The 26,313-nt window shown below is 30.8% G+C and overlaps 5 protein-coding genes across 6 annotated transcripts; 4 read left to right on the top strand and 1 right to left on the bottom strand.

The window, feature by feature from the left end:
- Nucleotides 1–784: 784 nt before the first annotated feature.
- On the bottom strand, nucleotides 785–3,071 carry LOC146529251 (uncharacterized). Its single transcript, XM_085201831.1, has 5 exons — nucleotides 2,938–3,071; nucleotides 1,800–2,022; nucleotides 1,598–1,728; nucleotides 1,204–1,359; nucleotides 785–1,020 (listed from the first exon to the last, which is right to left on the bottom strand). Exons 1-5 carry the CDS (start codon nucleotides 2,996–2,998, stop codon nucleotides 860–862), a joined length of 732 nt encoding a protein of 243 aa, XP_085057957.1. The 5' UTR covers nucleotides 2,999–3,071; the 3' UTR covers nucleotides 785–859.
- A 428-nt stretch (nucleotides 3,072–3,499) lies between these two features.
- Nucleotides 3,500–8,409, top strand: LOC146529250 (uncharacterized). 2 transcript variants are annotated; one of them, XM_085202082.1, is made up of 5 exons: nucleotides 3,500–3,554; nucleotides 6,161–6,377; nucleotides 6,907–7,039; nucleotides 7,605–7,760; nucleotides 7,882–8,409. In XM_085202082.1, the coding sequence occupies exons 3-5, from the start codon at nucleotides 7,000–7,002 to the stop codon at nucleotides 8,031–8,033; spliced, it is 348 nt and encodes a 115-aa protein (XP_085058208.1). In that variant the 5' UTR covers nucleotides 3,500–3,554; nucleotides 6,161–6,377; nucleotides 6,907–6,999; the 3' UTR covers nucleotides 8,034–8,409. The 2 variants fall into 2 exon arrangements, 1 of the variants encoding a protein (XP_085058208.1); XR_014879029.1 differs by lacking the exon at nucleotides 3,500–3,554 and adding an exon at nucleotides 5,569–5,695 and having other exon boundaries at nucleotides 7,882–8,402.
- A 2,181-nt stretch (nucleotides 8,410–10,590) lies between these two features.
- LOC146529249 (uncharacterized) lies at nucleotides 10,591–12,194 on the top strand. The gene is made up of 4 exons (XM_085202505.1): nucleotides 10,591–10,793; nucleotides 11,076–11,206; nucleotides 11,475–11,630; nucleotides 11,956–12,194. The coding sequence occupies exons 1-4, from the start codon at nucleotides 10,639–10,641 to the stop codon at nucleotides 12,105–12,107; spliced, it is 594 nt and encodes a 197-aa protein (XP_085058631.1). The 5' UTR covers nucleotides 10,591–10,638; the 3' UTR covers nucleotides 12,108–12,194.
- A 1,413-nt stretch (nucleotides 12,195–13,607) lies between these two features.
- LOC146529248 (circadian clock-controlled protein daywake-like) lies at nucleotides 13,608–16,564 on the top strand. The gene is made up of 5 exons (XM_085202079.1): nucleotides 13,608–13,770; nucleotides 14,096–14,312; nucleotides 14,742–14,872; nucleotides 15,828–15,986; nucleotides 16,398–16,564. Exons 1-5 carry the CDS (start codon nucleotides 13,710–13,712, stop codon nucleotides 16,547–16,549), a joined length of 720 nt encoding a protein of 239 aa, XP_085058205.1. The 5' UTR covers nucleotides 13,608–13,709; the 3' UTR covers nucleotides 16,550–16,564.
- Nucleotides 16,565–24,793: 8,229 nt separating this feature from the next.
- Nucleotides 24,794–26,313, top strand: LOC146529247 (circadian clock-controlled protein daywake-like). The gene is made up of 3 exons (XM_085201857.1): nucleotides 24,794–25,224; nucleotides 25,570–25,722; nucleotides 25,943–26,313. The coding sequence occupies exons 1-3, from the start codon at nucleotides 25,095–25,097 to the stop codon at nucleotides 26,086–26,088; spliced, it is 429 nt and encodes a 142-aa protein (XP_085057983.1). The 5' UTR covers nucleotides 24,794–25,094; the 3' UTR covers nucleotides 26,089–26,313.

Below are 26,313 nucleotides of genomic sequence, written 5' to 3'. Positions count from 1 at the left end.
AAAATGCATGAAAATAGAAAATTTTTAAACTTTACTTACCGCCCGAAACATTATACAACTGTACTAAAAGTACAAAAATAAATTGTTTTATTTTCATTTTACTTAACTAAAGATTCGTTGAGATTATACGACAAACGATTTATATAATAATAATGGTTCAAGCTTATATAGTAACGTTCGCAAGAAAATTTAATGTAATTTGACTTAGAATTACACCTGTCCAAACTGTATAGAATAGAGAAACATATGTCCCCTATACGTGTCTCTCTTTTATTCGCTTAGAATCTATTAATTATTACACAATAATGAATAAAATTTCTAAGCGAATAAATTTAACGCTCAGACTTAGCGTGTTTACAAAAGCAATTGTGAAACTATTTTCCATTATTGTTTCATAGCGTATAAATAACCAAATTTAATATATGATAAATGAGTTGAATATTAGGTTTCGTCTCACTATCATCATCCAGATAGTAGTGAGACGAGACCTAATATTCAAGTTTTAGTCCCATATCAGTCAGTAGTCCAATGAGTAAATAAAATCAAAAGCAATTCAGGAATTAAGCTTTTTATATACTCGTAGATATCGAGATGTTAATGAAATGGGACTGAATATTAAACATTTTATTTCATAATAAATTTAATATGTATACGCCCAAAAAATATTAAAATAATTGTACAACTTCGTTCTTAGCAATTTAATTTATTATCGGTTACTAGTGTCAGTATTTAAAATATTATTTTTAAAGATAATGTGTTTTTCTGTGGAATGAAAACACGAAAATTATTTCAAAATTCTTTATTTTACATGCAACGATTCAATTCAGCTCAATATCCAAAAAAGTTTATGTGGATTCCTTTATTGGAAAGTATACAAAGCGACAGTTTCCAGTGGTTCAGAACGAATATAGTTTCGGAGAGAAGTAAACACTTTTGTAGTTACTGGATCCAACAAATAGTTTGCGTATATAATTGTCAAATATTTCCAATTTTTATGCAGCTTTTGATGCATATAGTCACCTGCAATGAAATGAAATTTTAAATGTTTATAATACGAGTAGACTTTACTTATATCTTTTACCGTTTTTACTCCTAGACTTTAAGGTTGCTGGGAGACATCGCTTATTTTTATGGTGAATAATAAACAAGTATAAACTAAAACAGTATGATATTTAAACTAAGTGAAAACGCCTTAGGACTTACTCAAGTACTTATCACCGTTGTAAAGATTTTCCAAATGGAATTGAGCGCCATTTATAACGTCGAAGGTGTAGTCAAATGACTTGAAGGTCATTACATCATTGTTTTGAGCATCTTTTATGATATCAAAAGGTATGCTCATTGCTATTTGAACGTTCTCTGTAACATTTAACACAAGATAATTAGAACTAGATATTGCCGAAAAATTAATTTATAGCATATATTATTCTATAAATTAAACGTTTTTATAGCTGTTAGAAAATATTACTAAGGTTAGCAGGTTTACCCGATTTTAAGTACAATAAATTGAATATTTTATATGTATTTATATGTTGCCTAATTATGTTTTTTCTTATAATAATAAGATAAAAATATATATGATAATAACATAACTTACCAAGTTTCATATAGAAGTCACCATCGCCTTCAATGGGTGTTGAAAGTAAAGTACCGTTGTTTATATATCGACTTCTAGTCACGTAATCCGTGTGGAATACTAAATTAACCATTTTCGAAGGCATATCCACGCTAAAAATATATATATTTTTTAAATTTATATCTAAACTTATGTTTCAAGGTAATTTTTAAATAGTACTTGCCTGACACTATCGACTACTGCATCAGTCATTCCTTTAACTTTAATACATCTCAAGTCTTCCCTATAACCGTCTTTGTTAACATGTATTAAGTCTATATGTATGGTGTCCAATGGTTGTATATCCAAATCAGGAACCCCAGCCGCAAGTATCGAAAATATTGCTTGAGTTTTTACAGTCAAGCACGGGGAATCCCATAACCAACATTTAACTGGTATCGGGGAAACTAGAACATAACACTAGAAATAAATATTTATGGATATAGTAGAGTTGGGTAAAGTGACATTGATTTATAATTTATTTACTTTTGTAATTAGGAAGAGTTGCTTGTAAAGACGTTATAAACCTATCATCTATATATATAAAAGGACTTGTCCTCACTGACTGAGGTAAGACGCACGCACAGCCGCTAACCGCTGTGCGTAGAAACGTGAAATTTGGACAGATATTTACTTTCGTATTCTGGACATCCACTAAGAAGGGTTTTGGAAAATTTTAACCCTAAAGAGGTGAAATTGAGGTTGAAAGTTTGTATGGAAAAAAATTAAAATCGGCATCGATTTTTATAAAATTTGATATTTAGATTTTTAAAGGTATTTAATTGAACACATGTTTCATGGTTTTCTAGAATTCTTCCCCTAAGGGTGCAAATAAAGGATTGAAAGTCTGTATGGAAAAATCTTTAAATCGCCATCGATTTTTATAAAATTTGAAATTTAGACTCATAAAAATATTTCATTGAACACATGCTTCGTGGTTTATTAGAATTCACCCTTAAATACGCAAGCGAAGCTGCGCGCGTCCGCTAGTATTTAATATTTGGATTGACAAACTAATAACTCAAACTCTATCTAACCTATGATGCCATTGAGGTACAACGGGACAGTACTTTTGAGTTGTGGGTTCGATGCCAACTAGGTGAAATGTGTATTTGCTAATTGTTTTATTGTGATATAGAACAGAGTGACTCTAGTTTCTCTTTGACAAATGTGATACGTGGGAAAAACGTAAAGTTGCAATATTTAATATACCTTGTAGCTATTACTTTTTACTTTTATCGTGCGCTGATGCATCTATATAAAGAGTTAAGATATACTGATATTGAAGTATAAATATATGAAAATATTTAAATTATACTTACCAGCTGTTGAAGTAATAAATAATTGTACTAAAAGTACAAATATTAATTGCTTAAATTTCATATTGTCTTGATTACTTAACACGGAGAATACAGGCACTGACGCATTAATATTAATTGTTTACCATTATATACCAATGTTTACAATATTGTTTTTTAATTGAATTAACTAGGAAACACATTCCTGTTCAAGCTATCTACAGAAACAGACATTTAAAAAAATACATATATTTTAGAGGATTCTGTATAAATTTATTTGTTTGGCTGTTTTACTTAAAATAAGGTATACATTAAATCCTTTAAATAAATATATAGTGGATTGTGAATTGATTATGATGACATAGTGTTAGCCGAAAGACCGAAAATTATTTCTTTTAATATGTTTATAAATCTTCAAAAATATACGTAAAGTAAAGTAAAGTAGTTTACCTTTAACTGAAATAAATTATTTATTTACCGTCTTTTTTAACTAAGTAACTTCAGAATTCGGTTTTCGATCGGAAATTGCAATTTCCGATCGAAAATTGCAATTATATACAACAACTGGTTAATATTTAAAGGGAATCCTGAAGTTACTTAATTAAAAAAGACGGTGAATAAATAACTCATTTCAGTTAAAGGTAAACAACTTTATTTATTGCTTATGTCATATTTTTGTTAAAAGTTAAAACAAACTAATGGATTTAAACAAGATTTTCTAAAATTTTATCATTTCAAGATATTTATAGTTAAATCTTAGGTCATATGTCTTTTTATGGTTCTTTATCTGAAAAGGAAAAAAAGGGAACCCTTTAAGATGACCTTGTTTCCCGTCTGTCAACACCATTTATCTGGAGATCACGTGGAGGTCAAAGCTGAAATTAATTTTGAATATCCTGGTACACGGTCTCCTAGAAAAACGCATAAAAGTCAAAAGATACTTGGGTTTATACGTCGTTTTGCTAGCATTGTGTATGAAATTTGCCGAGTAATCGAAAGCTATCTTCAAGTGTCAACATTATCTCTGTCTATTTCTTTGAGCTATTAAGATGCACTTCGTCAGTCCTGTAATTGATGTTGGTAACATACAAATATTTTTTTAATCTGACTTGTCCTCACTGACTGAGGTAAGACGCACGCACAGCCTTAACCGCTGATGGTAGAAATGTTAAATTTGGACAAAAGTTTACTTTCGTAATTTGGACGGATGTCCAACTTAGTGGATACTAAGAAGGGATTTTGAAAAAATTTAACCCTATAGGGGTGAAATAGGGGTTCAAAGTTTGTATGGAAAAAAATTTAAATCGCACCGATTTTTATAAAATTTGAAATTTAGATTTTTAAAAGTATTTAATTGAAAACGTGTTTCATCGTTTTCTAGAATTCACCCCCTAAGGGTGCAAATAAGGGGTTGAAAGTTTGTATGGAAAAATCTTTAAAACGCCACCGATTATTATTAAATTTGAAATTTAGACTCTTAAAAATATTTCATTGAACATGTGTTTCATGGTTTTCTAAAATGCACCCCTTAAGGGTGCAAATAAAGGGTTGAAAGTTTGTATGGAACAATCTTTAAATCGCCACCGATTTTTATAAAATTTGAAATTTAGACTTAAAAATATGGCATTGAATACATGTTTCGTGGTTTATTAGAATTCACCCCTAAATAAGCAAGCGAAGCTGTGCGCGTTCGCTAGTAACAGATAAAATAAGGTTATACATATATTAATGTAGGACGTCGTGGGGCAGAGGCGCAAGGCTGTGACTGGATTGGATGGAGGAAATGGATTATTGTTTATTAATATTTCCATTTCTTTGCTCTGGCAATAAGACAAAAGTCCGGCGTTGATTTCCACCGTACTCAACACTCAATGCCTCCGTTCCCTCGCTTACCCTGTATATGGGATACAGTCTAAACCTGATTACCTATATATGACATTTTTTACATTTAATATGTATTTTATATACGTCATTTATATATTTTTATAAAATTATATGTTGTGTCATGTCTTAGCTTATTTTTTTCTCAACACTATAATACGCGGTTGCCTGGAAAATAACTGCCGCAAGCAGAGGTTGCCATCATTTCAATTATTTTATTCCGATTTTTTGGTTGACTATGAGAACAGACGATGAAATGTGCGGTCGGCCTCACGTTTTAAAGAAAAATATTATGTAATAGAAGGTTAATCTAAAAATCAATGTTTATTCTAATTGTTCACCTGTTAAATGATGATTTTAATCATATTAAGTACTTCCAGTGCATATACTAACCTATAACAAAAAAATAGATTAATAGAATAAAAAAATAAATAAATAGAATAAAAAAATAGTATTTAAATTAACATTTATGATTCGCTTCCATCTTATCTTAGGTAATTAAATAATTCTGAGGATTTTTTATCTACGAGTACGTCAAGCGCTGACTTTTTACAAGTCTTATTTAATTAATTTAAAATGCATATTCTAAACATTTATATGAAATTCGACTATTTTATATTACATTAGATTATATCTAGTAAAATAAAAATATATATAACATCATTTTTGAAGATTTTACTCGCATTCTTGTACCATTTATACTGAGAACTTGATATACGAATATATTTATTTTGTGTCTCTATGGTTTTTAAAATTTAATTTTTATTAATATTTTTACTCAATATCCGAAAATATAAATCTGAAGCTGATATAAATTAATTTTATTGTGAAAAAATAAACATGCGATTTCTTTTGTGTACTTTTTTATTCCTCTTGCAAGTCTTGTTTATTTTCGGGGAAAGTAAGTCAGCTTAAATTTTTATTATTTTATTTATAAGTTCAGGCATGATTTCTGTACGGTTAATATGTGTAATATTAAGTACTCATATATGTACGTTTTACCTGCTTTAATAATATATCGAAGTTATGTTTCAATTACATAAAATGTTAAAATAAATCAAATTAGCTTAACTCTAACCCGCACTCAGCAGGGCAGAGGGAATCTAGTGTCAAGACACTCTCCGTTCCCCACTTTCCGCCGAATTCTGGAGGCCTTGTGTATTTAGTGGTGGAACTAAACACCGCCCTTTGCCTCGACACCAGAGCGAATGGAAATGTAAATTTTAAATAAATATTTCATATTTCGACTGGGGATCGAACTCACAACCAGTCGGCTTACATTCACACTGTGCCCCTGCCCTAGTGATTAAGAAGTATTGTAAGATAGTTCTCATATAGTGTTCACATTATTTTTTTTATTTATCAGCCCGTAACCAGCTTGTCTGTGCCTCGGGTAACGCAACATGCTTACTCGCCGAAACTCGCGACATGTTCGCCGAACTTGTTGGAGGCTCTTCCTCTCTACACACGGAACCATTGGATCCAATGTTTATAGACTACCTGCATATTGATCAAGATTTCAAAGTAGACCTAAGAGATGTTGAGGTTACTGGGTTAAAGAATATAGTCATTGAACAAGCCAGGTTTGCCTATATAAAATATATTTTCTTACATACATATTTTTATAGTAAGCATTAATGAAACTATATTTAATTTATTTTATGTTTTCAATTGTGATAGTAAAAGTATATTTTTAAGATATTTTCGTTACCTTGGGCTGGTAAGAATAATAAAGGAAGAAGTTTATAAGACATATGAACATTAGAGTGACTATATCTTTTAGCTCTACCTTTCGAGGAAGGTAAGGAGGGAATCCTTATAGGATCATTGTTGTCCGTCTGTCAAGACCATTTATCTCGAGATAGTTTGGAGGTATCGAGCTAAAATTAATATAAAATATTTAAGTCTTGAAGCACAGTAAAGTAAAGGTTCTAATTTAACGAAATCAAAAGATATGAACATTTTTGTATCTATTTTGCTGCATTTTGTATGCGAGCTGAAGGTTCGGAGAACGAGTCCGACCGGTTTTTTATGACAATATAACATTGCAATAGTTACAATATCATAATTTAACAAAATTAGCCTCCAGTGTATGTTATAAAATATTTTCAGTGTGGACATGTCAACAAAAATCTTTCGCATACAATTTGCCTCTGATCTTATTTTAAACAGTCAATACACATAAATGGCGGAAACCTTCTGTCAATGCCCATTGAAGGAAAGGGGAATTTTCTAATGAAGTTTTGTAAGTCTTCTTAAATGTTTATGTTTTATAAATCATCTTCACGCTGTATCCCGCACACATCAGGGTAGACAGATGGAACCTAGTGTTAAGTCGCTCTGTTCCCCACTTTCCGCCGAATGGAGGCATTGCGTGTTGAGCGGCAGAACTCAACGCCGCGCTTTACCTCGACACCAGAGCGAAGAAATGGAAATACATACGTAAATAAATATTTCACTTCCACGAGTGGGAATCGAACCCACAAACGTCGTGTTACAATCACACCCTTGTTCCGCTGCACCAGGACGGTCTTATATCTCTATATGTTTTATTTCTTATATTATATCAAAATATTTATTTGATTGTTGTATATATAATTACAACATATTCATATGATATGGGTTCTTTGATTAATCCCAGCTTCATGCTGTTTCCCGCAGGGTACGCAGAGGGAGCCTAGTACAAAGATACTCCGCTGCCCACTTTCCGTCGAATTCTGGAGGCATTGCGAGTAGAGTGACAGAATTCAACACAAGAGCAAAGAAATAATAATATTAATTTTATAAATTTATTAATAATTTGATTACAGATAATGCACTTATAGATCTGATTGTATCTTTTGATATTATAAAGGACGCCTTCGGCAATGATGTTATGATGCTAAAGTCACATAGCTATAAATACGACGTTAGAGACGGCGCTGAGTTCTTTTTCGATAATCTTTACTTTGGCAACAAAATAGCAAGTAATAAAGTTCCTTTGCTATATTTTTTAAAATTATTTCTATAAATGAAATTAAAAGAAATTGTTGTTAATTATTTAATTTATGTAATTTATATTATATTATTAATGTTATTTTTTCTCAGGTGAGGCTATGCACAAGGCAATGCATGAGAACTGGAAGCCTTTGACAATTGAATTTGGAAAATATTTGTTCGATCCAGTTAATGAAAAAATTTTCAATGCGATCCTTATTTACGCCCGCGCCCGGCCTCTTAGGGAGTATCTTGTATATTAACACTCAAAACTACTTAAAATTATATTGGGTGTAAAATTGTTTTGTAAAAAGTTTTCTTTAATATTTTTTTGTATATTATTTACACATAAGGAGTATCTTATATATCAATACTTAGAGTACTTTGTTTATTTAATATTGGTTGATTGTCTACTATTATATACTTAATATATAATTTTCTTTGTCTGTCGATTTTAAAAATTCTTCAAATGAATCATCACATTCAAACTATACCTATATGCACAAACTTAAAAAGAAGAAAATTATTAAAAATAATATTTTAATTACTTCAAAGTAAAATGCAATATTCTTTGTAAAATAACTGTAATAATTGCATATTACAAAAAATACCCAATTGAATAATAATCTAATATCGAAATCGAGTCCAAAATAATTAATTGAGAACCTCCTCCTTGTTTTAAAAGTCACTTAAAAATCCAGATTTATTACAAACAAATACAGATTTATTATACGTATAGATATGGATTGCTATATATTCGTAGGCAAACTTATTCCTTAAATTCATTCAACTTTTTTTAATGAACTGATTTTGGTAAAACAAATTTAAATGTTAAGCTGAGTTTAAACAAAGCAATTGGTGACAGTTTTAAGTAAATCGGTTCAGTACTTTCGGAGATAAACGTGATCATACATACAGACAGACAAGAAATTAAAAAAATATATTCTTTTTAAATGTTGCTCTATCCATTTCAGTCAAAAATTCTAAATGTACAGACAAAATAGTTTTAAAGATCAAAATATTAGATTAACAGAGTAATAAATGTAATAAATAAATGAACAATTTATTTATTTTGGTGAGGTCAGCTTGACGTTAATTTGGGGTAAGGTTTTGGATAGTAACATAAATTTTTGTGTAAGACATTATTTGGTTTATCTGTTTTGGAAAACAAAAGGAATATTTGTACAATGTGTGCAATTGTAATGTTTGTTTATTTACTTTTGATCATAGCGTGACATACTTTAGGACTCACTATAAAGTCGATTTATTTTTTAGGAGTTATTTATTATATTTGGTGCTTATGCTTAGGATCGCGAGTTCAAATCCCGCTACGTTCAAACTTTTATTACTTTTCTAAAAAGTATTTTTCTCTCCAAGTGTGGAATAAAACATTAAAAATGAGAAAAATAAGTTTTTAGCCATCAACTTCAAAATAAAATACGAGTTTATTTGTTGGTACAAACTACTTTTATATTGTATGCAATAATAAATCTACAATCACTTACACGCAAACCTGTTTAACATTTTATGTTCATCTTTGACAAGAAAAAACTCTTTTTTTTATTTGTATCTTTTTTATATTTGTTTTATTGATTTCATCATATTTGTCATGAATATATATTGTTTTTATATTTTTAAATTATATATAGGTGTTGATTACATTTTATTAAGTAGTTCTTAAAAAAAAAAATACTCGCATTGAGTTCTGCCACTCATGTTGAAATTCGAGTGGAAAGTGGAGAATGTAGTGTTCACCACATAATATCCCCTCGGCTTACCCTAGGTGGGTGAGAATAAGATTAAAAATACGAACATAAAAGATGATTTTATATTAACAATTAAAATTCTGATTCGCTTCCATCTTAGTTTAGGTAAAAACAATATTGAAAAGATTTCAAGAGTGGATTTTTTACAAGTTAAATTAAATAAATTAAAAATATATATTATAATATATAGGTACATGAGCCCAGTCGTGGCGCAGGGGCACAAATTGTGAATGCAACTGGTTGTGGGTTCAATTCCTACTCGAGGAAATTAAATGAAGAAATGAAAATATAAATATGTTAAAATTTTATAACTAAATATAAATTTATCCACATTTTCATTTCTTCCCTAACGAGTCGAGGCCAAGCGCGGCGTGGAGTTGCGTCACTCAACACAGAATGGCCGAAAGTGGCGAATGAAATGTCTTAACACTAGTTTCCCTCTCATACCCTGCCATGTGCGGGATACAGCACGAAGCTGTAATATACATCTTATATTATAATATGTTGTATAGCTAAATTCAACACATCAGTAATACCGAGAATTTGAATAAAGAAAATTATTATTGGTTTTTACGGTATTGGTCTTGTGTGTAATATTTTTTTTTTTTTAACTAAATTCTCGAATTGATTGTTATTTCGAATATTATAATAAAAATCTTTATTTTTATATTTTGTAGACGTTATTTTTTTTGTATAAATAGAGTAAGTTCCGCAAAAATAATATAGTTTTCTCGTGAAAAAGTCAACATGCGGTATATTTTGAGTATTTTTTTGTTTATTTTGCAAGCTTCGTTCATTTTCGGACAAAGTAAGTCAGTTTTTTTTTAAATATAGATTTAAATATATGTTATTTTTTTCAGCTTAACTTGTGTTAGGACACTCTGTTCCCCATTTTCTGTCGAATTTTTGAGCCATTGTGTAATTAAAATATCATCAAAAAGTATTAATACTAGATATGTACACCCTCTGCTTACCCTGATGCGTGCGGGATAGGTACATCGTGAAGCTGGAAAAAATCTTTTTTTTCTATTAATTTCCAGGTCCTATACAGCTCATCTGTGTGCCGGGTAACGCAACATGTCTAGTCGTTGAAGCTCGCGATATGTTCGCTTCATTTGTTAATGGTTCTTCCTCTCTGCACACACAACCGTTGGATCCCATGTATTTAGACTATATGCATATTGATAATGGTTTCAAATTAGACTTAAGAGATATTGAGATTACTGGGTTAAAGAATGCTGTGATTGAAAAATCCAGGTTTGTCTATATAAAATGTCTATATTTTCTTATATATACTTAAATATGTACATATTTTTAAATAAAAAATAATTGAACTAAACTTTACGAATACAATACCTACCTATATAGGTTGAGAGAAACTAGTGTTAGGACACTACGTTCCCCACTTGCCGCCGAATTCTGGAGGCGCGCTTTGATTCAATACCAGAGCGAATAATTAAAAATAAATATTTAAATAAATGTTTTTTTAAAATAATATAATAAAAATTAACTTGTAATATAAATTTAAAATGTTTTCAGTGTGGATATGTCTGAAAAAATCTTTCGCATTGATTATGTCTCTGATTTTGTTTTAAAAAGCCAATATGTAACTGGTGGAAATATTATATCAATACCCATTGGAGGAAAAGGGAGATTTTTATTGAAGTATAGTAAGTGTAATTTTTATTAAAATACTTATATACATTAATGTTTCATATTACTGATGTTTTAGATAGAGAACTTAGTGTTAAGACACTCCGTTTCGTCTACCCCTGAATTCTGTAGGCATTGCGTCTTGAGTGATGGTATTCAATGCAATGCTATGTGTTTTAATATAAACTACATATCTATTAAACTTAAAAAAATATATCTATAACATATTTTATACACTTTGTTATCAATTGATATATTGTATAATTTTAATAATTTTCTTTCCAGATAATGTATATGTCGAGTTGATAATGCCCTTTGACATTATACAGGACGCGGTCGGCAATGATGTTATGATGCTAAAATCACACAGCTATACATACGACGTTAGAGACAGCGCTCAAATCATTTACGATGATCTTTACGACGGCAACAAAACAGCAAGTAAAAACCGTTCTCTTGCGAATATTCTTTCAAAATATTTGTCACTATTCTTTCAAAATATTTGTCACTATTCTTTCAAAGTATTTGTCACCATTTTTTCTAAATATTTGTCTGGTATGGTTCTTTAAATCTGGGGTCCCGAGCGTGCCAGTTGAGCACATATCACTTCGCCAATGTCACGTTGTATGGAGAAGACACCAAAATATTTGTCACTATTCTTTCTAAGTAGTCAAGTCACTATTCTTTCAAAATATCAATCACAAAAAAGAGAAATCTAAACATTCAATATGTATCTATATCATAATACTAATGTTGATTTTTTCAGGCGACGCTCTTCACAAGGCAATTGATGAAAACTGGAAGTCTTTGACAGTTGAATATGGACCATATCTGTTTGATGTAGTTAATGCAAGAATTTTTAATTCGATCTTTTATTTCGCCCGCGCCCGGCCCCTTAAGGAATATCTTGAATATTAATACTTAAAAGTTATTTTATTATTGGGTTTTAAATTATATTTGGGTGTAGAATTGTTCGTTTATTAATAAAGTGTTTTTAAAATATTTTTTGTGTACTATTGTTTTAATATCCCCTATTCTTAGTTTTATCTTTTTGATTAGGAACATTGTAACATGGTTGTTATTTGGAACTGATAGGATACTAAATCTAATAGGAAAATAAAATTAGGTATTAATCACGAATAAGATTACATTTTTATTGCAACGAAAAAAAAATAAAAACTATAAGCTAATTGAATGTTTTAGAAGAATTATATATATGTATAAAATAAAAATTAATAACGAAAAATACCAGTGATACCGGTTTGCGTCTGAGATTTAATTATTTAACTTTTAGAAACCATTAATTGAGGCAATGAGGCGGTCGTTAACCGTTGGCACAAGGATGTGACAGTAAACACAGCGTGTGGGTTCGACGGGTTCGAATATTTTCATTTGTTGGCTCTACTAATGACGAGGCGAGGCGTTGAGTTCCGCCACTCGACAAGCATTGTCTCAGAATTCCGGGCAATGGATTTCTGTTTTTACACGAAAATACTTATTTGACAATATAAAATTGACGTAATGTAAAATAAATAATTTAAAAAAATGACAACATTTTTTTTTTATTTTCCATAATTATGCAATATGCATGCTTACTGACTGACCCTTATAACCATATCTTGAATACTAGAAAGATGGCAGCTAAGTTTCATTACCCTTATTGACAGCGGAAGGGGCAGCGTTAAAAATTGTGGTAGTTATAGGGGCATTAAGCTTAGGGGTCATGTCATTAAGCTATTCGTGCACGTAGTGGATGAGGTTCACCAAGAGTGTACTGTTTCTGAGTCCCAATAGGTATATCAGCCAGGACCGGACAACGTGGACGCCATAATGGAAGCCTCAGAACTTTGATGGACTGCCTCAGTTGACTAACCACCGAGGATGTTTAAGAAGAGTAGGTTGTGCAAGAAGGCTAACTTTCGTAACATAAGTGGGCATTAATGCCAAGAAGAAAGACAATTTTCATTGAAGTGTGGTAATGTCTGACATAAACCCGAAATTTGTGGTTAATCCCCCTACAGAAATTAGTTCTTTTTCTTATGCCTTTTTAGAGAGACATAGCGATTTGAATAGCTGAACTCAACGTGCGTGGAAGGTGGAGAACGACCCGGCATGGTAATAGGGTAGACAGAGAGATATCAGTTGCAGCAAGCTTTTTGCCAAAAATCTGTGCTGATAGCGAATAAAAATTAAAATTCGAACACAAAAAAATTATAAATTATAAATTAATGCAATGATATTCCGTTTTTGTCTTTAGATTATCATGTACAACAAGCGCTAAGTTTTTATATGTTAATTAATATCCTATGAATATAAATTGAATTTGACTATATATTATTATATTATATCTAGTAAAGCAAAAATATATATAATAGCAACTATTAAGTTCCAAAATGTCAGTATTTATTGATACCGAGAATTTGATAAACGTCTAATAAGTGTGTGCTGCCTTTTCAATTGTAATTTCACATATTGTAATAACTTAGTAAAGAAAAAAGGTTTTCTTGTGGAAAAGTCAAGATGCGATCTCTTTTGTATACGTTTTTATTTGTATCGCAAGCTTTATTAATTTTCGGAGAACGTAAGTCAGTTTTTTTTGTTCTTTCGATATTTATATGAGGTTCGGACATGATGGCTGTTTCAATTATTAAGATATTACTTACGTAACTTTTACCTGCTTTAATTCTTTGTCAAAGCTATGATTGTATTATACGAAAAATTAATTGTATTATACAGGTAGTGGGTTCGAATTTCGTTCGGAAATTAAATATTTAATATTTTCAATGGGTTGATTAAAATCGGTCTTATTTCTATTAATTCCCTGATTCCTCCTAATGGACTAAGGAAAATAACGAAATGTGATAGCTAAATAATTTAAAAAGTTTGTTTTTTTTTTAATTTTCCAGCCCCTATACAGCTTGTCTGTGAAGTAGGTAACGCAACATGCTTACTCGCCGAAACTCGGGATATGTTTGCGGAACTTGTCGGAGGTTCTTCCTCTCTGCACACGGAATCATTGGATCCAATGTTTATAGACTACCTGCATATTGATAATGGTTATAAAGTTGACTTGAGAGATAATGAAGTTAAGGGATTAAAAAATGCTGTCATTGAAGAGGCCAGGTTTGCATATATAAAATATATTTTCTATATTTTAAATAATATTTTCGGTTGTAATTTTAAATAAATATCGGGAAAAACTGTATATCTAAAAATATTTAGTTTTCTTGGGCTGATAAGACAAATATAGTTTACAAAACAAATGAGAGGCCGGAGCCACTATAACGTGATTCAAACGTTATAGTATATATTATCACCATTATTATTATTAGTAAATTTGTGTGTTTTTTTCAGTTTCACGCTGTATCCCGCACACAGCACGGTAGGCAGACGAAACCCAGAGCTAAGACACTCCGTTCCCCACTTTCCGCCGAAGTTTTACAGTCACACATTGTGCCTCTGCGCTCGGCCTGAAAATTTGTGTTAAATTATAGCAGTTATGACATAAGTTAATTAAATAAGCTTACAATATTAATACAAAAATATTTTCAGTGTGGATATGTCTAAAAAAATCGGTCGCATACGATTAGTTACTGATCTTGTTTTAAAGAGTCAGTACATAGCTGGCGGAAAACTTTTGTCAATGCCCCTTGAAGGAAAAGGGATTTTTACATTAAAATATCGTAAGATTTTTTCAATAATTTTTTTATTTAATTGTTATTTAAACAGTTAGAACCATATTATACAAATTTAAATTGCTAATCTATATATATAAAAGGACTTGTCCTCACTGACTGAGGTAAGACGCACGCACAGCCGTAACCGCTGATGATAGAAACGTAAAATTTGGACAAATATTTACTTTCGTAATCTGGACATCCACTAAGAAGGGATTTTGAAAAATTTTAACCCTAAAGGGGTGAAATAAAGGTTCAAAGTTTGTATGGAAAAAAATTTTAATCGGCACCGATTTTTATGAAATTTGAAATTTAGATTTTTAAAAGTATTTAATTGAACACGTGTTTCATCGTTTTCTAGAATTCTCCCCTTAAGGGTGCAAATAAGGGGTTGAAATTTTGTATAGCATTTTTTTTTAAATCGGCACCCATTTTTATAAAATTTGAAATTCAGACTCTTAAAAATATTTAATTGAACACATGTTTCATGGTTTTCTAGAATTCTTCCCCTAAGGGTGCAAATAAGGGGTTGAAAGTTTGTATACAAAAATCTTTAAAACGCCACCGATTATTATAAAAAATTAAATTTAGACTCTTAAAAATATTAATTTGAACATGTGTTTCATGGTTTTCTAGAATTCACCCCCTCAGGGTGCAAATAAGGGGTTGAAAGTTTGTATGGAAAAATCATTAAATCGCCACCGATTTTTATAAAATTTGAAATTTAGACTCTTAAAAATATTTCATTGAACACATGTTTCGTGGTTTTTTGGAATTCACCCCTAAATACGCAAGTGAAGCTGCGCGCGTCCGCTAGTTGTTTAATAATAGCTAAAAATGTGACACATTTTATTAAGTTTAAAATTTATATTTTTAGCTTATTTATCACACATATCAGCAGAAATATGTTGCATATTTTTACTCGTTTCTATTGTTGATTTTATTATTAATTTGATTCCAGATAATTTGTGTGTAGAGTTGACAATGCCTTTTGACATTATAAAGGACGCGGTCGGCAATGACGTTATGGTCCTAACATCACATAGCTATACATACGACGTCAGAGACCACGCTGAGTTCTCTTTCGATAATCTTTACTACGGCAAGAACAAAGCAGCAAGTAAGAATCGTTCCTATGCGAATATTTGTTTGAAAATATTAATATTAATTTATTTATTTTATTTTATCAACGCGCTGTATCCCCTGCTATGTATATATAGGCTAGGGAAACCTGGAAACTTAGTGTAAGGATACCCTGTTGCCGTTCTCGATTTTCCAGCCAAAATCTAAAGACATTGCGTGTTGAATAGCGGAACCCAAGGCTGGGTTTTGCCTCGTTTGCCTCAAGAAAATGAAATAGTAGAATATATATTAATTTCCTCGAATGGGAATCGAACCTACAACCTGTCGAGCTTAGAGTCGCACGCTCGTGCCTTTGCGCCTCTGGGCTCTAAATATTGATATCAATTGCTAAAAATGAAAACATAGACAGGTATTCATTTATAATACTTACTAGTGTTATATTTCTCAGGTGACGCTGTTCACAAGTCAATGGAAGAGAAGTGGAAGTTTTTAACTACTGAATATGGAGGATATCTGCTTGATGCAGTTAATGCTAAAATGTTCAACTCCATCCTCATTTACGTCCGTGCCCGACCTCTTAAAGAGTACCTTCAATATTAATACTATAAAAAGTACTTGTATTATGAGTTTATTAATAAAGTTTTCTTTAAATAGTTTTTTTGTAAATCTTTATCTTAGCATGCTTTTTATTTTTCACTTTATCCAATAATTTAGAGTCGCCAACAGAAGAAACTTTAGAACATTAACAACGTGGCAAAGCGCGACGTTGAGTCCCGCCACTCAACACACAATACCTTAAGAGTTGCGCGGAGAGTGGAACCGTGTCCGGGTCAAAACACAACGTCACATCATTCGACGTCGTTCGGTCCTTCGTCACGAGGCATTTTCATATACAAGCGGTCGCTACCAGGTGGATCTTAAGATGTTTATTCTTATTACTTGTATGTGGTATTTTATAACCAACCCAGGGTCAAGAGAAACGGAATGTCCTAACGCCTTAACACTGGAATACAGCAGGTAGCAAAAAAAACTATGTTGTAAAGTTTCTTCCTTTTATTTAACGATAGATTTCCGATAACGATTAATTAATTTATAGGTAGATTACATTTTTACTTATATAGTTTTTTATATAGTTTTCATAGTAGTGACTGTGTTTGCTGTCTTCATAGACTATTAATAATTGATTACCTAATAACATACAGTCTAAGAAGAGTAAGCTGTAGTTTGCAATTCTTTGACGATGGTTTAAAGCGTTATTTAACAAACTATAGATATCTATTATATTAATAGCAACGTTACCTTTTTTAATCTTAATATTTTAGTTTCCGTTCGATTTGTTAAACATGAAAGTAAAAAGTGGGACTATCCAGAGATAGTACAGACGGTACCTACAGATATCATAATAGAATAATGAATGTTACCTAACAGTAAAAGAAAAAAAATAACGGAATATTTAATTACTATTACTACTGACACAACAGACGAGAATGAATATGATGAATATGCAAGTCCGGTGTAAAACAATGATATATTTTTATGTTTATTTCTTTTTTGGATGACTATATATATTTAATATATATATTTTTTTTCTGGCTCTACTTTTGGTAATCACTCATACAAATACACAGCTCAGCATATACGAGGTATGTTTCGATAGTTTACGATATTCCTCTAAAACAACAAACTAAGAAGGCGTAACGGTGTAGTCTATATGAGCGCTACAACACTAGTTTATGTATAATACATTAAATTTATGATTGTTTTTGTCGTTTTATATCAGGGAAATATAAAAAATATGTTTTTGAATTCAAAAGCGCAGAATTTGTATATAAAGAGTATATATAAATATATTAAACACAGTTTAAAACTATACGTTGTGCGCAATAAGTAATAAATTTAAAATAAAATGATAGAATTTTCGATTTACTTTTTGTTTACGTTTATTCAATTTTCGTTAACACTAGGAAATCGTGAGTAATGGCTTTTATCTATTTTCACCTATTGACAAGAAAAATAATTTATATATTTTTTTTAATTATGTTACGTTGACATTCGTACAATTGCCGATGGCTTGATGAAAATGTATATAATAATAATATCGAAGCACAGCGGAAAGCCGTCGTATTGAAAACATAATGCTTGTGGGCTCAAACCGCACTCGTGCGAAAAAATATTGTTAAATTATCTATATTCGTTCCCTGCAATGTTCCCGTCTCAAATTACGGACGAAAAAGAGTAAGGGAGTATCTTACAGTTTTATCTATTTATCCCGCGCTATTCGGAAAAGTACGTAGAGTTTAGAAAAAAGAAAATGAAAAGTGTTATTTATTTAATCTGGAATTCTCCTTTCAGAACAAATTAATTGTTCTCTCGACAATTCACCATGTATAAAAGCCCGAGCAGCGCACTTTTGGAATTTGTTGATAGATGGTACGCCAGAGTTGGTAGAAGTAAAGAAATTAGATAAAATATATCTCGGAAATTTTACACATAAGATTGGTAACTTAAATTATGAAATATATAATTTAGAAGTAAAAGGTTTGAAAGATATCACAATTGACAGTTTCAGGTATGTTTAATATTTAAAATATAAATGTGTACACCTTTTAAATATTTATTTATTTATTTTGTTACTTTTATTTTGTTGTTATCTATTATTTTGTAACTTTATCTTTTTCTTACCAATCAATCAATTCTACGACGGCTCTGGGTTTGATTCCCACTCAGGGAAAAAAATAATATTTAATTTCCCTCTGCCTATGGTGTCATGTGTGTGATAAGGCATGAAGCTTTTCCGTTCAATGTGTAATTCCATAATTATACCATATTCCATATCCATAATAGTAACTAAAGAACTGGCCGAAAATGTAATTATAACTCACTATATTTTGCAGTCTACATACAACTACTACAAGTTTTAATTTTATTCCCCATTCGGGGTTTTAATTATATTTTTATTATTTTAATTTCCTTGCTCTGATAGACCAAACACGACGTTGAAGTCCGCCATTCCATATGTAACTTCCTGAAAATTAGACGAAAAGGCGGGAAAGAAGTATTAATAAGAAAAAGAAGAAGAAAAGTGTAAAACTGCTCTCCCTATAAACTATATTTAATCTAAAGATATTTACACGTGTTTTAACTGTTACAGAATTGATTTAGATTTGAAATTGATACACATTATGTGCCATACTACAGTAATTGACAACTGGAATTATAATCTAAGCGGCAGTTTATTTTCAATCCCTATTTCTGGAACTGGTAATTCAACTGCGATTAGGAGTAAGTAGTCTTTAAGAAGTAAAGTAAGAATTATTTTTTTTTAGCTACACGCTGTATACCGCAAACAGCAGGGTAGGCAGAGGCAACCAAAATAGTGTTAAGAATCTTTGTTCCCCACTTTCCGCCGAATAAATGGGTATATAAATTTAAATAAATATTTCATTTCCTCGAAAGGGGATCGAACCGACAACCACCTTTGTGCCGCTGGGCCACGAAGGCCTCATTACTTTTTATGTTTGAGTATAATATAATAATATTGTAATTACTCTCTGGTCCTCCTCCGTTGACGGTTAACCGTCTTGAAATTAATTAGCTTGCCAATTACACTTTCCAATATAATATTGCCAATCCTGAACGAGATATTTCCCCCCTCCCCTTAACTCCCCCTTTATTATTTTGTTATAATATTATTTTTATTTACAGAAAACGTTCGTGTTAATATAATTGTTACTTTTGATATCATAAATAATCAAAATGGCGAGAGTATAATGCAATTGAATCAATACTATTTTGCTTCTGATATAAAGGATGGCGTCGTCTATAATTGTGACGATGTACTTATTAAAAATAAAAAGACAGGTACAATTTAAAATACAGAAAAAATATATATGGTATAATAGATTTTCATTCAGGTGTAAATTTCCATTTTCCATGTTTTTGGGTTTATGGAAATAATTTTTCAAATAATGTTAATGTTATATTTATTTGTCTTACAACTTAACACTTCTTGACATTGATTTCAGATTACTTTAATAAGTTTTTAACAGAAAATTGGCTCCTGATGTCACAGAAGTATGGTAGAGGATTACTTGATATAATTGTTAACAAAATTTATAATGCAGCAAGAAAATATTTGAAAAATCATCCTTTAGAAGACGCATCTTTATTTTTCAATTAATAATATAAAAGTTATTTTACTAACTGTATGAGTACATATATTGTAAATATATTCTATTCAATAAAATATCATTATGTTTTTTTTTATTTATAACATTGTAAGAGAGAAAATAAGTCATTTATATTTATTATCAGCGACGCGCCCACGGCTTCCCCCGCATTAAGTCCTCCCTTCTTTTTCCTATAATAGTGCATATTTTTAACCTATATATTTGCGAAAAGAAAATACTGCCTATTTTGGTATAAAAAATTTAACCTTAACCATTACTATCTAAGATCGGTTAAGTATTTTTTGTGTTATATACAATAATTTTTTACAAATATGCATTACGTCCTATTTACTTATTTTATATTGTTACTTTCGTCACATTCACATGTCAAACATAGAGCATTCAATTATTATATTAATATAATATAATATATATTATATATATATATATATATACAGATATTAATTATAATTTAATTACAAGAAAACGCTATTTAAAATTAACTCAGACAGTTGACCTTGGTTAATAACTAATTTCCAGTTTTATGCGCAAACAAGTAACGTTCAGTGTTTTAATTTCATAACCAATAGCAACTTTGTAATAATACGATTAACGAAACAAGCGCAGAATAAATATTTATTTGATTCTTTTTTTCTTAGGTCGTATCCCGCTTACAGCATGGTAGGCAGAGGGAAACTAGTGTTAAGACTATATAGTTCGCCACTTTCCGCCGACTTTTTTAAGGCATTGCGGGTTGAGTGGCGGAACTCAACGCCAGACTTTTTGCTTTGGTGCTATTTATACCTCCGTCCTCCACCTTTCGCCGTTCCAAAAACTTAAATATCCTGATGAAAATTACGAAATGCAAACACACATTATAATATGTATATTAAAAACGCGAACGTAATTCAGTGTAACAACTAGTTAAGTAATTGTAGGTTCCCTCTGACTGCTATATGATCCTGCTATATGCAGGATGCTTCGCGAAGCTAAAAAAATACTTTAAATAATTATCAAATAAATAAATAAATAAATAAATAAATAAATAGTGGAATATTTCCATCAACAATGTATATGATCTTGTGACCCATAATGACAGCCCAACAGTACTTACCTGTCACTTAACATCGTAATTATAGAATTAAATACCATGAAAGAGTCTTGGTAAAAACATAAAATGTAACATATATATGAAAATTGTATATAAACAGATAAAACCTAGAGTCGAGAAATTCCGAGTATAGTGTTCATATTTGTTGCCTCGAGAGGACTATAATAATCTCAATTTCTCTTTTGTTGTATTTTTTTAAGTAAACAGATATTTATTTCACTTAGGCATCTTTTATTGCAATTACCTACTAAAATACGCTAAATTAATTGATGTTTTTAAAAAAAACGATCGTCTGTGTAGTAATAAAAAGTTAAGTTATTTTTTATATTTTATTGCCTCAACTTGTCTAAACGGGAAGTATCTACGCACATACTATGTGTATTAAACGTAATAATATAATTATGCAGATTTCTCAAGTAAATAAATAAAATAAAGAAAATAAATAAATACAAATATAGCATTTTTTCTTTTTAGGCTTTTAGTATTACACACACTTTAAAATACATTTGTTAGTCAGTGACTATAAACACGACGGTTGTGAGTTTGATTCAGGGGAATTAATTATTATCACTACATAGTATAAAGAGTATAACCGACTGGTAGTGGGTTCGATCCCCCTCGAGGAAATGATATATTGATTTAAATTTATATTTCAATTTCTTCGCTCTAGTGTCGAAACAAAAGCGTTGAATTCTGCCACTCCACACGCAATACCTCCAGAATTCAGCAGAAAGTGGGGAACGGAGTGTCTTAACACGAGGTTCCCTTTGCTTACCCTGCTGTGTGCGGGATACAGCGTGAAGCTGATTTAATTTTTTTTATTAAAACGACATGATATTTGTACTCAGATAGCGATTTAATTATGAATAAATAAAAACAATGTACACACGGAAAACCCGTAAGATAATATCATATTAGGTATATATGTATTTATATTATACATATATTCTTATATACATTGATGCTATATTATAAAATGAATGAATGATATTGACGAAGTGATTTTTTTTATGTAAAAACCTCGTATTTATTAGTTTTATTTCATTATAAGTTTACCTTTAACATTTTTTTTAACATGCTGTAATTCCGCACACACCAGCGTAGCTTCCCCTGAGTTCCCTCTGCCTACCTTGTGGGACTCATGTCCGTTCCTCTCTTTCAGCCGAATTCTGGAGGCATTACTCATTGAGTGATGGAATTAAATGCTGTGCTTTCCCTCGACAATCCTACATTTACATTATATTCAATATATTAAAAGAAAGTTTATTTTATTTATCAATTTTACATCACATGTAGCAGTGTAGGCCTCCAAGCTAGTAGCAAATTTTGCAAGCAGTGCGTGTTGAGTGGCAGAACTCAGCACCGCTCGAGATCAAAGCGAAGAAATGAAAAAAATAAATATTTCATTTTCTCGAGTGGGAATCGAAACCACCTATCGCATTACAGTCACATGCCTGTGCCCCTTTGCCGCGACTGGCTTCATGGCCACTGGCTCACAAAATAAAACAATTATAATTGTAGACACAAAGACTTATTTTTATTAAATGTCAGCAGCACCTGATGTAAGCTATTTTTAGGAAGCTGCGAATTGTAAATCCGTAAATTATCGATTGTTTTACTTTTATATTTGATTTTGATTTTTATGACAAATTTATTGACATACTTATATGTTTTTAATTTAATAAATTCTTATTTACATATAAATATATACATCAAATTAATGAGCAATAAAGTGGTCGCATTTTACTTTATTGGTAATTAATTTAATATATACATTTATTTCAGTTCCTGGTGACATCGTTAATGTATAACATTAACATTTTCACTAAAATGTACTTAACAGTTCACTAAAGTTTTTAAATCAATCAAAAAACGGGACTTTTTTAAATCAATTACCTCCATTATCTTTTATTGCGAGTTGAGTGGCGGATCTCAACGCCGTGCTTTGCCTCGTTACCAGAGCGACAAAAATTAAAATATTAAATATTTTATTCCTCTGAGTCGAACCAACAACCGTCTCTAGCACTGGTAACAGGCGCACGCTTGTGCCCCTGCGCCATGAAGGGCTTAACTACTTTATTCATCTATATAAATACGGTATATCTCTTTATTTATCTATTTATTTCTATTATCTATATTTCCTTTATATTTAAAAGAAAGATACGGAATACTATTTAATTAATTGGAAAAACTTATCTTTTTTCAACTAGTTAACCACAGCTATGTATATAAGCAAGTTAACATTAATTGGGAGTACACTACGAGTACAAGCAGAGTCGTCGCGGGAATTCAGAAAACATGGCCACGGTCACTTACCTTGCCCTAATATTATCTGCTCAGTTGGCGACTACGTTGGCTAGGGGTAAGTTGTTAAAAATTATAATTATATTCAATGATAATATGAGTTATGGAAATTATATTAAAATGTTTTTGAAAGGCTTTAGGTTTTCTAGCCCGATAAGGGTCTAGCCCATGGGAAAGCTGCACTGGCTTTTAATAATTTGTTTTTACTATGATTGTATTGCTTTTTATACGAAATAGTGACAAATCAATTTTTTTATCTCTAACTCTTACAACAAGGGAGAACTCTTAATTCTTCATTCCATTAAAGATATATTTATGAAATTAAAATTAAACGTGACTCATTAATAAGCTCATTTAATATCTTAATTTAAGAATTTAAAGGAAATTGTAAGTTGTATAATAAAAATATAATTTGAAATTCATTTTTAAGGGTGCTTTTATGTAGTATCCCATAAATTGGTATATATGAGTTAGCTATTATAGTTAGCTAGAATATTATGTACATATTAGTTAGCTATTAGCTAGTTACAATAAGTTTCAAAACAATCTAATTAGGGTAATATATTTCATAATGCATAACGTTATGGATTGTTGGGATGTTATTACAAAATACTTAGTTATTACAAAATTTTATGGATAAAAAGCACCAATAAAATATGAAACTAAAACAGCCTATTAGAAGCCTATCTTTCCTATGCCTAATGTAAGTAATTGGCCAGATCTTTTGTACATGCAGCTTTGAGTTTCATCACTCAATATCCAAATTCCTGAAATCAGGAGGAACACGAAGAAAGAACCACTAGGTTCTCTCTACTTACCATGCTGTTTGGAAAATGCTGCCACCACTACAAATAGACTTTTTATGAATAATCAATAGGTGGTATCACACCAAATTAATTATGATTTTTTTTTTCAGTGCCACTGAGATGTTTTATTGAAGACGACCGTCCTTTTAAAGAATTTGGTAAAGCCTTGTTTGAACAGGCTCTAGAGGTACCTAAAATAGACCAACCGGAGCTCGGTAAACTGATTTTAAAAGATTTTTTAGTAGATAAAGATGGCTTGTTCTTCCAAGCAAAATCCTTTCAAGTTTTGGGTCTTGAAAACGCAATTGTGGACGATATTGGGTAAAGTAGATTATAATTACATTATTAACTAGCGGCCCGCTCGCGGTTACACCCGCGTGAGCAAAGTTATTATTAATTTCTGTCTCCATGACTACCTAGTGACGTCTATGCAAAATTTGAGACTCCCAGCATTTGTAGTAACGAAGTTTCATACAAACTTTCGACCCCAAAAACAACCCCTTACAAGTCGAATATAGCAAATTCCTGTCTTAGCGAGCACATACGTCCTATAAGTAACTCCTATGCAAAATTTGAGATTCCTAGCACTTGTAGTTTCTGAGATTTTGTGATAAGTGAGTGACCTTTCGATTTTATATATATAGATAACTAGTTCCTTAGATTAAAGTTAATTGGCGATTAAACAAACAAACTCTTCAGTTTTATAATATTTGTATAGCCTTATAAATTAATATTTATGACTTTTGAATTTCAGAATGAATTTAAATTCTAATTTGAGTCGCGTAACATTCCACACGGACATGTTGATAAGAGGACCCTACAAGGCTGGTGGAGCTTTGTTTTCCGTGCCTATCGAAGGTGAAGGAGACTGTGAATTACAGTACAGTAAGTATTAATTTATTTCCTATTTAAAAAATATATCTTCACGCATCCCGCATAGTATGGCAGGTGCAAGGAACTTAGTGTAAGACTTCCCCATTTGAAGCCCAACTCTAGAGGCATTGCGTGGTGAGTGGCAGAACTTAGCGCCGTGCTTTGCCTCGTTACTAGAGTGGAGAAAAATAAAATATAAATTAATATTAACATTTTATTTCTCTCTCTTCTCTCTCTCTTTATTTTCTCTCTACAACCAGCCGCATTTATAGTCACACACTTGTGCCCCTGCGCCACAAACAAATTTTAATTTTAATATAATTTATGGAAGTAATAAATTTTATATAAACTTTTTAGGAAACATTCAAGTTGATATGGTTTTACCTTTCGAAATTATCAAAGATGCAAATGGTAAAAGATTTATGAATCTGAAAAGCTACAAATATTGGTACGACATAAAAGAAGGCTCAATGAGATTAAATAACCTCTTCGGTGGAAACAAGCAATTAAGTAAGTCAAATTAATATTATACACTAGTACAATATTATACTTTTACACCTAGACTATTACCCAATTATATGTTATCATTTTTTGGTTCTTCTGTTCTGGCGGTAATTATAAGAGAAAATAATGTAATTTTATCTTATATATCACATTAATATAGATAAATGCAGCAATTGTAAAAAATATTACTAATATTAATTATTAATGTGTCAAATATTTATTTTAGGTGATGCTATGCACTACCTTATCAATCAAAATTGGAAGTTGATAACATTCTTATATGGAAAAGATGGAACTGATCAAATCATTAGTCACGTGTTCAATGTGTTCAAGAGCAACTTGCTGAGAATGCCGCTTAGACAGTCATGTTAATATAGTGAACATTCACGTTTTAACACTATCACACTATTACATTAAGAAAAGAATAATATACTCTCCGATATAAAAAAAGCTTGTCGGTGAGAACTTTGCAAGTCATTCTTGTCTATAAAATGTAGCACTATGATTTTTTAAATAATTTTGCAAACAAATTTATAAGTATTCATACACAGTATTCTGTCAACAAAATGTAATTATTTTGTAAATATGTAAATACTT

This window comes from Heliconius melpomene, chromosome 18, assembly GCF_056956725.1.
Source record: "Heliconius melpomene rosina isolate 202511_hmr_F chromosome 18, ASM5695672v1, whole genome shotgun sequence".
NCBI lineage: Eukaryota > Metazoa > Arthropoda > Insecta > Lepidoptera > Nymphalidae > Heliconius > Heliconius melpomene.
Note: the sequence above shows the minus strand (reverse complement) of the source record. Positions and strands in the feature narration are given on the sequence as shown.

Bases quoted from the DNA above. Each gene is read 5' to 3' on its own strand.
- LOC146529250 (XM_085202082.1), top strand. From the start codon at position 7,000: ATGCCCATTGAAGGAAAGGGGAATTTTCTAATGAAGTTTT. The intron at 7,040-7,604 runs GTAAGTCTTCTT...ATTTGATTACAG, and splicing joins GAATTTTCTAATGAAGTTTT to ATAATGCACTTATAGATCTG. The intron at 7,761-7,881 runs GTAATAAAGTTC...ATTTTTTCTCAG, and splicing joins CTTTGGCAACAAAATAGCAA to GTGAGGCTATGCACAAGGCA.
- LOC146529247 (XM_085201857.1), top strand. From the start codon at position 25,095: ATGAATTTAAATTCTAATTTGAGTCGCGTAACATTCCACACGGACATG. The intron at 25,225-25,569 runs GTAAGTATTAAT...TAAACTTTTTAG, and splicing joins AGACTGTGAATTACAGTACA to GAAACATTCAAGTTGATATG. The intron at 25,723-25,942 runs GTAAGTCAAATT...TATTTATTTTAG, and splicing joins CGGTGGAAACAAGCAATTAA to GTGATGCTATGCACTACCTT.
- LOC146529251 (XM_085201831.1), bottom strand. From the start codon at position 2,998: ATGAAATTTAAGCAATTAATATTTGTACTTTTAGTACAATTATTTATT. The intron at 2,023-2,937 runs GTAAGTATAATT...GTTATGTTCTAG, and splicing joins ATTTATTACTTCAACAGCTG to TTTCCCCGATACCAGTTAAA. The intron at 1,021-1,203 runs GTAAGTCCTAAG...ATTTCATTGCAG, and splicing joins CAACGGTGATAAGTACTTGA to GTGACTATATGCATCAAAAG.
- LOC146529249 (XM_085202505.1), top strand. From the start codon at position 10,639: ATGTTCGCTTCATTTGTTAATGGTTCTTCCTCTCTGCACACACAACCG. The intron at 10,794-11,075 runs GTTTGTCTATAT...AAATGTTTTCAG, and splicing joins GCTGTGATTGAAAAATCCAG to TGTGGATATGTCTGAAAAAA. The intron at 11,631-11,955 runs GTAAAAACCGTT...TGATTTTTTCAG, and splicing joins CGACGGCAACAAAACAGCAA to GCGACGCTCTTCACAAGGCA.
- LOC146529248 (XM_085202079.1), top strand. From the start codon at position 13,710: ATGCGATCTCTTTTGTATACGTTTTTATTTGTATCGCAAGCTTTATTA. The intron at 13,771-14,095 runs GTAAGTCAGTTT...TTAATTTTCCAG, and splicing joins TTTATTAATTTTCGGAGAAC to CCCCTATACAGCTTGTCTGT. The intron at 14,313-14,741 runs GTTTGCATATAT...AAATATTTTCAG, and splicing joins GCTGTCATTGAAGAGGCCAG to TGTGGATATGTCTAAAAAAA.